This window comes from Cinclus cinclus, chromosome 2, assembly GCF_963662255.1.
Source record: "Cinclus cinclus chromosome 2, bCinCin1.1, whole genome shotgun sequence".
Lineage (NCBI taxonomy): Eukaryota > Metazoa > Chordata > Aves > Passeriformes > Cinclidae > Cinclus > Cinclus cinclus.
Genome location: NC_085047.1, coordinates 41928012 through 41943450, shown reverse-complemented (window position 1 = coordinate 41943450; position 15439 = coordinate 41928012). Strand labels below are relative to the sequence as shown.

The 15439-nt window shown below is 34.6% G+C and overlaps 1 protein-coding gene across 1 annotated transcript in view; it reads right to left on the bottom strand.

Annotated features, from left to right (window-relative positions):
* CNTN5 (contactin 5) overlaps nucleotides 1-15439 on the bottom strand; it is a 267712-nt gene that overhangs the window by 147568 nt on the left and 104705 nt on the right. Inside the window, exon 6 of the mRNA XM_062514906.1 lies at nucleotides 8647-8850. Coding sequence (XP_062370890.1) covers nucleotides 8647-8850 — 204 coding nt within the window. The remainder of the gene's footprint in view (nucleotides 1-8646; nucleotides 8851-15439) is intronic.

Genomic DNA, 15439 nt, shown 5'->3' with positions numbered 1-15439 from the left:
TATCCACCATTGTGTCTGGTCTGCAGCAGAGATTTTAAATGCACTGGGAAGTATTCTTTTTACTTACCTGCTATTAATCCTATTCTAAATGGAAGGATGAGCGCCTGCTGTAAGTCCCTAAAAATTACCTGTGGGAATGGCTGTTTTAAGACAACAGTCCACAGCATCCCTTCCACTTAGACATTTCTCAACCAGGTTTTGAGCTATAAATTTATCATTTAAGCCCTGAAAATGCTTATGTGAAATTGCAATCTGTAATGCACTGAACTAAACACTAAACTGAACTAATACTAAAGTGCCAACACTGTTTTCGTATGTTAGAAAACCAATCCTATTGCATATCACAGGATAGAAAAAGGTCTTTACTGGAATATATCCTAATATGAAAGAAAAATTGGCAATTCAGTGTCCAGAAACAATATCATAATGAATACAGCGCAAGAAGGGATAAACTCTAGTTTACAGCTAAGGGATAAGATGTTCATGCATTCCTAATTATAGAGGAATAAATGGGAAAGAAAGTCACATTTAGCAGAAAAAAGTGTTTAAAGTTTAAACATAACCTCACTCTCACCACTTTAAAATCCATATTTTATTCATACGTGATTTCACTAGTTCATCAGTGACACTGAACTCTGAACTCTGTCTGGAAACTATGTGGAAATAGTATTGCTGTCTTGAAACATATTATTATTTATTACTCTTAAATTTAATGTATGTCATACATACAAATGAGCTTTCTGCCTCTCTTAAACATCAAAAACAAATAAACCCATTAAATTTTCAATTGAAAACCAGTGTTTTATGACTGAAATAAAGGGAACTGAGTCCAAACCCTAAAGACACAAAAACAATGAGACAGTCTCAGAATAAGCAATGAGGGAAATATTGGTATATTTTTTAGTATTTCAGATGAGAGGCGAAAATTTCTAGTGTACAGATTAGGCTGCAGACATTTCTGTTTACCTGTGCTTGAAGATGTTAAGCTGTAACTATGACCAAGTCTGCAGTCTTTTTCCATGTAGAAAAATCTTTCCTCACTACTAATCTAGACTTCATAAATTTGCCACATATCTGTAAAATGGCATCTAAGCTCTCCTAAATCCAGCACATCTGGTATTGGATGAAACCAAACTTCACTCTTTGGATGTTCCGAGATGAGTGAAGACATGTGAATGGCTTCTATACGACATTCCAGTATGGAGATTTATGCATATATGTAGTTGTATCTAAACATGAAAACCTGAATATTTTCACTGACTAGGTATGTAGATAATTTTTCTGAGCAATCATACATATCAAGAAAAGACTCACTACACTAGTCAACATACCACCTTGCCTGGGAGGCCTAGATCAAGGAAAACAAAATCATGGGTTTTTTTGTTCCATTTTGTTTTTACAGGGAATGAGATTGCATTGAATTTGGCACAAGAAATATGTGACAGATTTCTTTTCAGCATCACTGGCCAATGTTTATTGTTTCTCATTTCCAATTGCCTGATATTCATCCAGGATGGGGTCACAATAGATATTCAGAAACCTCAAAAACCTGGGAAATATTATTTAATCTAAGTTATTAGGAGGAAGACCTAATTTGTATGGGGTTTTTAATTATCTTCCTGATGAAATGTTCTAAGAATCTCATTTTTCCTAGAGGAAATTACATAATTGTTTGTACTTCAAGTATGACCCTAAACTTAATTTTTTTTCCTTGTAACCTGCAAAGTTGTTTTATAGGATGAAAACAGAATATTCACTTTCCATCTGGGTGGCAGAAATGTCAAAACTATTGCGACATCCAGAGCGAGTATTTCCCTTGCTTCTGATTAATTAGAACTCTACTGCAGGAAATAGTGTTGCTCTAATATTCATTGTATCTAATTAACTGGAAAAAGCTTCCTAAATAAGAAATATTTTTTTTTCAATTGAGACTGCTCATATAGCCATGCAAAACAAAGAACCTCTTATTTTCTCAATATGAAAGACCAAACTAACACTAAAATTTCTCTGTCATCAGCAACAAGTATGGAAATATCCATTGTATTAGACCCAATAGAAACAAATCATCCTGTTACCTACTTGCTACAGATTTAACTTCAAGCAAAACTCCTGCTGTTCACAATCAAATTATTTTGCTACTCTGACAAGAATTACAAACTGACCAGTAACTTTTTTTTTGTATATTACGCCATACCCTATGCCTGCAAAGCAGCAGTCACTGGTTAATTTGTACTTAAGACCCTGAGACACTAAGATACATAACATTCAGGACCATTCTTCATAAACTGAAACCATTTACAGCTGCAAAGATTATTTTCATTATCATTTTGCACAAATTTGAATTCAGTTACCAAGAATTAAACTATTTCCAACATACTTCTACCAGAAATCATAATAGTTATGGTTCAATGCAACACCATTCCAAATCCTGACTTGAATTAACATTTTTTTTCAAGTTCAGTTATTTTGGGCTTTGTATATTCTATGTATGGTTCAGTTAACTCTTTCTTTGTGCAAGTTTCATAAATCATGGGGATAAGAAGTGAAACAAGAAAACATAAGTGCAGAAGATGTTCAAGACACTGCATGGCTACAATCTCGAGCTATTTTAGCTGATTTAGAAAAACAACTGCATTTCCAGCATGTAGTGTGTCTATAAACTAATGGGAAGTCTTAGCAATTAAAAATCCTCTAAAGAGGTTACCTTAACAGAGTTCAAAGGCAGACTAAACTCAATGCAAACTTTTGAAGTGGAAGAGCTCTTGCTCTACAATGAATCCTGGGCCATAATCTTTTCCCAACATTTCCCTGTGTTCCTCCTGTAACAACCCCGTTACCCCCTGGGTTCAGCCCTTTTACATTGTCAAAAGATTATCCCAAGTTATTTTCTCTCTCTACTTTTTTTAGATTAAATATTTTGCAAATAGTGTTTTTAAACTGTTCTGTGCTGTTTGAGAGTCTTCTTCAACTATTCTACAAGCCCTGTAAAATGCTCTGTAAATGGTTTAAGGTACAGGAACCCCCCATAAAATTCTCTGCCTGTCTACAGATTTTCTTGCCTATAGGTAAGAACCATTGCTGCTAACTGGAATAGACATTATAAACTTAAAAATGTTGCTATTTTGGAAATAATAATAAACCTTTAACAAAACCAACAACCCTCCCCCATCCTATGTATGTCCTTATTTCATTTCTTTAAAAAAATAAAATTAAGCTAATATGATCTTTCTTAATCCTGATTTTCATCCCGTTATTTTGACAACATTGCAGGAAGACCCTGGCACAAGAGAACACTAAAAGAGATGAGAAGTTCAAAATACCTGTAACCCATGCAGGATATACTTTCAGCAGAGTAAAGCAGAGGTTGTGGGAGGACTTTTTTTTTCAGTTTTCAGAGTGACCCATCATTAAAATACCTCACTACAGTTTTACACGAGAAACGTATTTACTACCAGGTAATGGCTGTCCAGGGATGTTGCCATTTTATCAACCTTCCCCTGGAGCAATCCTTGCATACATTCACTCATATCTCTGTCAATGTTATCAATCTTTGTATACTGCTAAAGAGCAAACTTGATTTTGCACAGATGTTATGTCTGCTTGAAAAAAAGAAAGAAATCAAAGGAGGATTACTTCAGGTTTGATTCCTGACCTGGAGTACTAAGTAAGAAGAGTCCCTACAGTTTCAAGACAGTTTTTATGGACTTTCACAATTCATATACAAAATGTGACTGAAAAGCCTTGCTATATAACCGACATGAAACAGGAAGCCTATAAGGCTGGAAAACCTAGTAGAATTAAGTCACAGCTGAATATGTATTTTGAACTCCTATTAAAATTCAGGTGTACTTTGTTGTCTTCTAGAATTCAGCTCCACGTGAATAATGCCATTAGAGGAAAAAAAGCGCAAATAAAAGTTGGAAAAAAAATTAAAAACAAAAAATGAAACAAAACAAAAAACACAACAGAGAAAGGCAAAGAATGACAGGTCAAAACCACTGGAGTTCACCTTTAAGCAAATTTTTAAAAATTCTAGATATTAGTTAATTAACAACTGTCAGTATTCTTTGGGGATGGGTACAGATAAGTCTGTGAAACCGCAAATTTTATTTTATCTTTATTTATTACCTTATTATGATAGACTGGGTATTTTTATTGCTTGATTTCTGTTATTTGGGAATTTGCTATGATTTCTTCCAAATTTTCCTTCATGCTGGTAAAGTGATCTATAGATAACCTAGTGATGTTCAAGCAACATATCCCATATCTTAACCTCAAAAAGTATATGCAGATCATATTTAATCACGGAAAATTTGAAATTATCATCCTTAATACCTTGATAACTATATGTTCTATCATTATGGGAAATTATAAATCACATTGAATTAAAGAATAGAATGAGGACAAACAAAATTCAGTTCACTGGTTCACAGACTACAAAGACATGGAAAAAATCTGAAAGTGAGAATATGTCTGGTCAGCCGTACGAGCCTTTGGAAGTTAAACTAATTTGCTCCAGTTTAACTTAGTATAAACTATCCTCTGATCTGATGAAATTGTCCAGGTTTTGTTTGTTTGTTTGTTTGTTGTTTGTTTTTTGTTTTGTTTTGTTTTGTTTTTTTAGACTCTGGAGATTTCACCATAGCAAAGTTAACAGGCAGTATCTGCACAGAGTTAAAATGAAGAATTACATAATTCACTACTGTACAGTAATAATGTTAAAGTTAACATATTTTCCAAGGAAATAAAAACGATAAGAAGTATTAAAAAAAAAGAAAAACTGGCATAAAAATCTGTGAACTTGAAATAGCTGTCTTATGCTCTCAAACATCAAATGTTTATACTCCCTAGGTTTCTGTTTCCTAAATTTGAAAAGCCTTCCTGTTTTTGGGAGTCAAGACAGTTTACTGCTCCCAGTCAGCATCCAAGCCTGTGAAGATACAATTTAACAAAGCTGTTTATTATTTGTAAACAGTTATCAAATAATTCCTCAAAGTTTGTAATGCCTTAAAAGGCAGTTGATGAAATGATGCATACTTTTTATTTCCTGCTAAAACTTTTTATCTACTCAGAATTTTAGGGTTTTTTTAATAACCCAGCTTGAAGTGCAATTGAATTATATGAAATAACTGATTGTCAAGGACATCTGTACAAACGAGGCATTCATTTTATTCAGAATCCATTGAAGGATTTCTTGATGTTTTTATTTAATTTGCTTCATATCAAGCAGCTAAGCTCCCCTTTGAGACACATCACAGAAGAAATAAAAGATTAATAAAATCCCAGTAAGTTCTTACAGTCTTGCGGAGTTTGACAGAATGCCTTAATATTATTCCATTTCTTTCTCATTGATAAATAGAGACCAGTGTTGTCATTGAAGTGCCTTTTGTCACAAGCTGTCTAGTCCCCTGGGCACAGGTACTGTATATACATCAAAATCTAAGAATGATGATAAATAAATCAATTAGAGTATTTTGGAGTTAATGATACATATGTTTGGAGAACAATGGCTATATAAATTGTTTTATTTATATAGAACTATTTGTAAAGCTGTTTAAAACCGCAAGCTCTTCCTGTGGTTTCTAACAAATGTGCTGACTGCTTAGGGAAATGTCAGTTGTGATACCGACCATTGGAACTGAGAAAGATGTATTATTTTTAAATCTAAGTGAGTATTTGAAAAGTTCAAAGTAATTATATTTTTTTTGCCAAAAAAAATCTTAAAAAGCCATATTTAGAAACATATAATGCAACTCAGCAAACATAGTGTCGAGTATATTTTCAGTTAATTCAACATTTGTTTTAATGACATTTTTAAATTCTTGCTTCCCTCTTGGAATCTATTCCCAGATGTTTCTTTCTTCATAAATTAGTTTAATTTTCTTTAACTAGGTAGCACTACTTTTCAGGAGTTATTCTGTATTTTGGCACATAATGAATATATACTTTTAAAAGGTCGTCATCACCTGTAATTTTTAAAAAGCTAGTTAGATAGTTAGATAGTTTTTAAAAGGCCCATATTATTGCATTATGTGGACGAGGTAGAACCAGACAGACTTCCTAAATAATATGACTTAACTACCAATATTTTCCTTAACAACTTTTTTTCAAGGTAGGTTGATGGAGACTGCAAAGTTAGATAGAAAGTTGAGGTGTCTTCACTGAGAAACTTGCTCAGTTGTACAGGAAAGCAAGCAATTTACTAAGAAATACTGAATAATTCCATGACAAGAAAGGAGCTTTTCATAAATACCAACAGAATAAAATTAAGTCATGGAAGCTTAGTAGAAATTCATGCGTGTGAAAAAAACAAGTCAGGAAACTGGGAAATTGTTGAGGAGCTGTTCTTCTATGTGCGAAACTTCCCCAATACTACAGCATAGTTCAGAAGGTTGGATTATCACAGTGGTGTGACAGCCAGCCATGAAACAAAAATTTGCTGGAGGCTGTTATTTATTACCCACTTGACATTTAAAAAATCCAGAGTTTTCCTTCATAGATTTTTTTTATCTTAGCTCAGTGATGTAGACTACTGCTTTTATCCTTATTTACTCTCTAAATTTCTTACAGTGTATTGTGTGCCTATGTGCTGTCAATACAAGATGGTTAATTAATCTGCTGAATTTCTGCAGAAGATGGAGTCAAATAAAAGCATGAAAAAATACAATAAAGAATAAATAGAGTAAAATATGAATAATTAATAAGACAATAAAATGATTTTTTTTTTCCAGAATCCAAAGAGATTAAAAAGGCAGTCAATGTTTGGGGGTTTTAATTTAAAAAAAATTATCAAAAAAGATTAAGTTCACTATGTTAAATCAGTTAAATTAAACACCTGAAACTCAATAATTAACACTGGTAGGTACTAAACCAGCAAAATAAAATAGGAAGTGATAAATTAATGGAGCAGCTTTTTGCTGCCGAGGCCACATGTTATGAGGAAGGAAATTTAAATTTACTACAATGAATAAACATTAATTTAGTTCCATTTTAATTGCTGAACATATTTTTAATTTACTCTATTAAACGAAGTCTTCTGTGTTTAAACCTAGATTTTGTACTGTGTCTGTAGCATAGGACTACTATTCCTTTAAGAAAAAGCTATAAGCAAGACAAAATAAAACTGTAAAACGTTTCTCTCTCTCTCTTTGATTTACGTAGGTATGGATTCAAGTGCGCTGAATTGCTGTGATGAACTAGAAAGCATAACTGAATGTGGAACATCTTGGAAAGAAGGAAAATACTGGCCATTTTCTCTCTTCCTTTGAGGCATGACGGAGGAGATTGACACCCACCTCCCTGCAAGCTCCTTTCAGGCAGTTGTAGAAAGGTAAGCACTTCTTGAGCCTCTTTTCCTTCAGCCAAACAATCCCAGCTCCCTCAGCCATTCCTCATTGGTTGTGTTTTCTAGATCTCTAGCAGCTTGACTTCCCTTCTCTGGACTCACTCCAGCACCTCAATGTCCTTTTTCAAGTGAGGGGCCCAGAACAGGACATGTACTTGAGATGTGACTTCACCAGTGCTGAGTACAGCAGGAAAATCAATCCCTGCCCTGATCCTGCTGGCCACACTGCTGATCCTGGCCAGGATGCCATTGGTCTTCTTGGCCACCTGGGCACACATTAGATCATGTTCAGCCTCTGTTGCCCAGGTCCTTTTCTGCCAGACAACTTTCCAGTCACTCTGCTCCCAGCCCATAGTGCTGCCTGGGGCTGTTGTGACCTAAATGTGGAACCCAGTACTTGGATCGTCCTTCTGATCCTTCTTGTAGATGGTGGGCCTCATATTTGCTATTTTCCAGTCAGCTGGGACTTTTCTGGATAACCAGGACTGTTGGTAAATAATTGAGAATGGCTTGGTGCGCTCTTTCACCATCTCCCTCATTACTCTTGGGTGCATCCCATCCAGTCCCATATACTTGTGGGTATCTAATTGGCATTAATCATTCCTTCCTGGATAATGGGGGTATCACTCAAGTCCCCATCCCTAAATTCCAGCTCTGGGAGTTAGGTATCATGAGTACAACTGGTTTTGGGATTCAAGACTGAGGCAGAGAAGGCACTAAGTATCTTAGACTTTTTTGTGATCCTCTGACACTATGACGCATTTTGCACCCAGAAAAGGATGAAGATTCTCCTCTGTGCTTCTTTTGCTGCCAGTGTATTTAGGGAAACTTTTTGTGTTGTCTTTAATCACAATGGCCAAATACATGAACAATCTCCTGGCGCCCTGCAGCTGGTCTCTATGCCCCATGTGGACCTCTCAGGTGCCTGAGAGTATCAGTGTGGCAGTAGCCACTCGGGTTGAGGCAACTGAATGGAGCCCTAAGGAAATAGACATTGCCTATAAAGGAGATGTGCTTCGCTCTGTCAGTGACAGAACATCAGAATAGCAAGGTGGAGTAACTGTTCTAAACAAAATACACCAAGAAGTGTTAGTCTGCACCTCAGCCTTCGCAGATCTAAATATTCTCACAATGTCTGGATGTTTTAAAAGAAACTGCCTCCATGAACAACTTTGCCAGTTGCCACAGAAAATGCATGCATATACTGAAAAACAATAAAATCATGGTTCTTATATTAATTAGAGTATTTTTACTTCGGTGTTTTTCATTCATGTAGTAGCCAGAAGCAGTGCTTTTCTTACCATCATTTCTCAGTGTCAGAGGAGTAGGAGGACTCAAAACTCTGGCATTTGTCACTGTGTTTTTTACCAGGCATATGTAGCTGCCAACATCGGATGTTTGCACCTTGGATATGTAGAGATTGCCTGTCTCCTGAGAGATGAAACGCCTGCTGTCTTCTGCCACAAAAGATGGGAATTCATTAAATACCCAGCTATAGATGATCTCTGAAAGAACACAGAAAGAAAATAAGATAAAGTAATTGCAGAAACAATACTGTGTCATGTTGATCAACACACTAAGTTAATGTTCATTAGCTTTATTTCAATAATCTATGGGGGAAAAAAAGTTAAAGATTTTAAAAACATTTTATTTGTTTGGTTTAGAATTGAAGAGAATATTTTTTTTCTCCCCTTGGGATTTTGAAAATAGCGTAAATGTTGAATCCAAAGTTCCTTGTGAAGGCAGATTCAGTTCGGGCAAAATAATTGAATTTTTCAGCAGACTCAGAAAACAGCAATACGATATTAGATAATTCCCTTTTCTAGTCTTTTGGGTCAAACCAATAATAAAAGAATTATTTTCTTGTTCAGATTTGCAGGGAAATATATCGAGATGATTCCTAAAGAGCTATGGATGACTTCTGCAAATGTATGTGTATAAACAGGTTTCATTCCGAATGTCTGTTTTTATAATCACTAGGTTGTAGTAACTGTTCAACCTAACTTGCAGATAAATTACTGCCTTATAGTTGTATCTTTGCTTCTATATTCTTAGTTCTATTATCTGCTTCATTGAAGAATTTCTTAACCCTTCATTTATGCAGCTTAAATCCCTATGATCAATGAATAATTCCTTAAACCAACTCTACCAACTAATCAGTGACTTTTAAAAATAGCAGTTAAATCCAGTCCCTTGGTTCTTATTTTTATCCCATAAATCATCTCTTCTGCTTACCTGAACTTTACTTTTCCCTTTATACTCATAATAATTAACTGAGGAAAAAAACTTATTTCCTATTATTCTGTATGAGATTATATCATGACTTAATAAAAACCTAGATTCATTTACGTCCCAGCATTAGAAATATCAGTAAAGTTAATAAGATTCTGATTTAGCAGGATGATCCTTGCAGGGAATTATTCATGTGGAGTTTCATGAGCTCCAACTTTAAAGCCTTTACCCTATATATACTTTACACATTGTTCTCCTTCTGAACTTATCTTCCATTGTTTCATTCTTTCTTCACACTTTAAAAGAAATATTGTTCACTACTTAAACTGCCGCATTTGCTGTAAGATTATTTGTTCTGTAATCTCCCCCCTGTATAACCTTCAAAAACCTGGCTTCAAAATTAGAAAAGACAAAGCTAGTCCAGGAATGTAAAGTCCCACTACTGCTCCAAGATGCAAACTGCTCTACTGGTATAACAAATTCCAAGCTTTTAGACTGAAATTTCTTGTGTGTCTACTCAGCTTCAGCAGCAACAGGAAGACAGTAATTTCAAGTCTGTTTCTCTCATACTTTCATCTCCACGAAAGTCAAAATGTTATCTTGATATAAAGTTAGTTCAAAGATGGAAGGGTCAAAGGGGTGAGAGGAAACACCTCAAAATTTAAATTTTGCTGTGTGGTTTTCTTCTAATGATAGGAGAGGAACTGCTATGATACTCTTGTTATAAGAAGTCTGAAACATATTACATCCCAGCCAGGTGTGGACTTTGACTATAACAGTATAGAGAGCATTAGAAATTCCAACTGATTTGTCATTTCCATCCTTATGTTCTACTGTCCCCTGACACCATGGTGTGATGAGGAACATAGAAGCACAGTGACTGCTTTTTCAACCAATATAAGTGCATATAGTGCTATAAAGAGGCGTATAGCTTCTGAATCAATCTTTAGGAAACAGTTTTCAAATCAGATGAAAACTCAACTAAAAAACTAATGGTATCAATATAAAAATACTATGTTAAAGGACTGGACATATTTAGCTAACAGGAGGGGAAGACTGCCTCAAAATCTCAAAATGGGGAATTAAACTGCACATGTTGACTTTTTTTGGTAAAATCTTTATTAGATTTATAACTAATTCTGGTAGCTACACAGGAATCTAAGGAAATAAGGGGCTCTCATAAAGTTCTCAGTGTTCAGATTTTCCTTCCTCTTCTGTTATGTTTCAGGCAAAATACTAATTATTCCCCAAATATGGCTCTGAAAATTTTATTACCGCATATTGCCATAATGCATTATCCAGTAAAAAATGTTTCATGGAAGTATAACATTTTACAAAGTGATGAAGAATACACCAGTTCAAGGAAAATACATAGGCTTTAGCTGAAGATCTGTTACCAATTGAAATGGAAAGCAATCAGTCTCACTAATTGCTCTGGTTTAAAAGTAGTTCAAACCAAATGCAAAACAGTCATCAGTGTAGGTTCAATGGCAGTTCACACAGAAGAGAATTTTCTCCATTTGTAGCCTAAAACCACTTACAATTAATTATTCATTTATTAATTAGAATTAATACTGAGGAACAGATTTCAGGCAATAAATTTTTGTGCCTCTAAGGAAATAAAATACTTAGTCTTTGCTGGTGCTGAATCCAGGGGGATGCTGTCATTTTGTCACTTTCTTAATTATTTTTGCTATTAAAAATGGTGTGATGGATGACTGTGTACTGGTGTAGGTTACTGAGAAAAGAAAGTAACAGAACTTCTGCCAAAATTCAAAGCATTTCTGCTATTAAGATGTGCTAGTGCTTCTTTTTATTTTTTTTTGGGGGGGGGGGGGGGGGGGAGGGGGGGGGGCAGCACACCTACAGCATCTGTATTCCAGCCAGGAGCCCAAACACTGAAAGAAGTGTTTAAAAAGTGCTAGTCGTTTACTTCTTGATTCTTGTCAGCTCATTGACATTGAAAGAATTGCTACTATTTTTCATTTTTAAAATGTAAAACCCCAGGAATGCACTTTAAAGTACCTGAAGAATGCATCTGCATGCTCAGATCTGGAATTAATCTGGAATTCTTGGTCTCTCTCTGCAGGTAAACATCTCCTTAGACACTCCATTAATTTTTTTCTCCTGTTGGACATAGTTAATGAGTACAGCAGATTCCTAAATAAAATTTTTGAGGGTCATGTCCATAGACTTCAGTGGAAATATCTCAAGAAAATGTTGCAGACCAGTCAGAAACAACCACAGCTGGCTTGGGATCTGGGGACCCCACAGTTTTTAGCTGACAGAAATAGATGGATGATCTTGCAGAAGTGATTTTACAAAAGGGTGTTCACAGAATGACTGCAATTAAGGGAAAATGGGTGTACCTTGACATTGATCCATTGTGCAAATATCTCACACTTCTAAATTTGCAGCCTTGGAAGAGGATGAAACATGCATTGCTGTTCACATTCTTGGATTCTGACTGTATCTACTTTGTATGCCAGCAAAATTACAAGTTAGAGTTTGTAAAAACCACAATTGCTAGCAAAGGCTGGCCAAGTACAAAACCTGGGGTTTTGTTTTGTTTTGCTGGTTTGTTTCTCTACTGGCAGGATTAAGCCAATACCCAAATAACTGAAAAGACATATTTAATAAAAAAACCCCAAACAAACTAATAAAAAGACAATAATGGAGAATCAACATTTCAAACATATCTGCCTCTTTATAAGGGTGTAATCTATAGTACATGGACAGTAAAATATTCTGAAACAACAGTGGATGACTTCATCACAGGAGCACATGTAAACTGCAAGAAGAAAGGCATTTAAATATTACCTGAAATCCTACTCTTACAACATGTTAAACTGTTGACTTAACTTTCAGGATTTCAGAACATGAAGTCTTAGACCAAGTGGATGACACCAGGTCTATTCGTACACAGTTCACTGCAGTTTTAACTAAATTTTAAGCCTGAATTTTCCTATAATGGTTTATGCTAAAAGATTTTAGAACCAGTGTCATTTGGCTAAGCACAAGCACAACTGTCATTGCATTATTTTTAATAAGATATTGAACTTCAGAGATGAATCTCAAGCCAGACAGAAAAATAAGAAAGACCTTCAAGAAATTTCTAAGCTAAAATTCAGTGTTATTAGAATCAAAATAAACCAAACTAGAACTTTAAAATCAGAAAGTAATTACTTTAGATATGTACCTTATGAAGTAATCTGCTTTTGAGAAAAAAACTTAGCTAATGCTTTTTCCATGCTGTATATAATTTGCTTTCAATAGGGAAAAAATAAGTTTAAGAAAAAAAAGAAAATTAAACACTAAAGTATACAGAAATTTGGAGTTTTTAAAGAATATGTTCTGAGTCTATTTTTTATTTTTGTGCTCATCTATTTTATTTTTGATATGACATCAATGGCAAAATGACAAAAAGGATGCAGAGTCCTTCCTGGAAATTACAGTTGTGTGACAACACAAAAGAAAGTTTTCCATAGATTCTTTGCATCAACACAAACAGAAAAAAAGAATAAAAAGAACAGTTGTAAATGGACATTTGTGTCACAGACTGAAAAACTCTGCTTCTAAAATCTCTTATATGTAGTCTCAATGTCAGAATTACATAACTCATTTTGGTAACTGCAAAACTGATATGAATGACCAACCTTGTTTACAGAACCTTGTTTACAGAAGGACATACTTATCTTTTGTATTTGGAAAGCCTTCCTAATGTAGCTTTTCTAATGTCTAATTTGTTCCTGCATTTTATGAAACAATTTTTACTGGGCTATATAGATGAAAATCTGGGTCGTTTGGTCATGAAGTAGTAAGAAATGTTCATTTATTTCTTGACTGAATGAATTTATAGTGTGAAATCTTGCTTACTGTAATTTCTTAAATTATTGTTGTAGTTCTATTTTCTCTGTTAAACAACAATAATTCCTAAACTGTCACAATGTGATGTACTTCCCATAATGGATGAAGCTGGAATACTGACACATCAGCATTTTTCTTAGCGATTTTGGAGACATTCTGATGCAGAAAATGTCAGTACCATGGTAATGCAAAAGTCTTTCTGTCATTGTGGGTCAGCATGAAATAATGCCTGAAGTACTGTAAAGAGAGCTGTGCTGAAGCATTCAGATAACACCAAATATTCACTCCTCTGTTTGCTACTGCCTGAATGTTTCCCAGATTTGCTTCAGGGTTTTGCTCCTAAGGAATTGCTCCATTCATCCTTTTAACATGAGGTGTCTGGACAGCTTTTTCACCAGTCCTGTTAGCTAAGTGGTATTTTGGTGCAAGTGAAGATATAGCAAGAATGTTTTCATATGAACTCTTTTAAGGTCACTGAAAACCTAAGTGTCCATAACACAGCTAAATTTTGCCTATTCAAGGGCAAAGCATGTAAAATACCCATCCCATAATTGCAATTCTGTGGAGCTGTGATGTTTGCACAAGAAATAACTCCAGTTTTAGTCTTCTTTTGGTGATGCAGTGGGAGATCCTGTTGGAAAAGTATATTTCTCTTCCTCCATTTAGGATTTGCTTTGATTACTCTAATTCCACAAGATGGCAGTACTTGATGAATAAACGGTACTGATGCTTGATAGCCAAAATCTGAGATAATCTGTGAGTTTTTGCAAACCTGAAGAAGTTTTTATTGCTATTTTTAATCAATAAGTAAACCGGCTAAAAGTACTCTTGAAATCACAGTTGAATTTACTATACATAGCTACAAACAATGCAATTTGCAAGATGGCTTTGCTTTAGCATTTAGAATTATTCTGTTTAAATGAAGTGAACTGTAAGGAAAAATACAGGCCTACATTTCCCCTTCTGAAAATAAAAACCCTAATTTTATATTAAGCCCATCTTTGAACTTTTTCCTCACAATTGCTGATTGGATATTGTGTATTCTATCCATAGAATAAGGGTGCAATATGCAGTACCCTCTAATGATGGGGAAACTTCACATAAGGAGTGAAAGAGGTCTCTTATCAGCTAAAATTAATTATAACAATGTGCTTTTCCTCCAGCCTCCCACTGCAACCAGATAAATAATTGTGGTGCATTTCTTTGTGCTGCTATGATTTATTGTCAGTGCTCATTAATCCTCCAAGAAAATATTTAATGAACATAACTTATTTGTTGCATTGTAACACACCCACATAGAGCAAACAGATATTGTCTATTTATCAGTTAGCAATGAAATTGCTTATTTCCTTCTCTGGGAACTCTGTATCTACTGCTCACTTATCTGAAACACAATTCTACCAGTCACATATTTGTCTTGTTTCATATTTAATTACAGTGATAAATCTCCAAATATTTTCTTTCCTATAACCACTCACACAGCTAAAAACTAAAAATATTATAGAAAGGGTAAATGTACTGTCAAGATTCATCTTGTTCTGGAGGATGTAAATATTATATTGTTGTTGCCAGTGCAGACAGTCAGTGTAGTCTCATTTGTACTTTAATATGCATGAAATGTAGCCAGCCATTGAAACATATAAAGACTGATGAAATGCATTTCTCATACACACACTCTTTAAAGAGACCACACAGCACGCAACAAAAAATACAGCTTAGAAAAGATATTGGATTATCATGTGTATTTGATTGCCATTGGTATGATTTTTCATAATAAAAAAGAAACCAGAATGGTTTCTGTTCAAGAATGGGTCAAAATATTGTTATCAAAACAAAATATTCTTAGCCCACTCTTAAAGAATGTCCAGTGATTTATATTCCAAAATTTAGATCTTACTTGGACAATTATACAGTTTTCCTTAATATTTGCCTCTAATTTTTTTTAATACTGTTTATTACCTATATCAAATACCATATTGTAAATACTGAAAATAC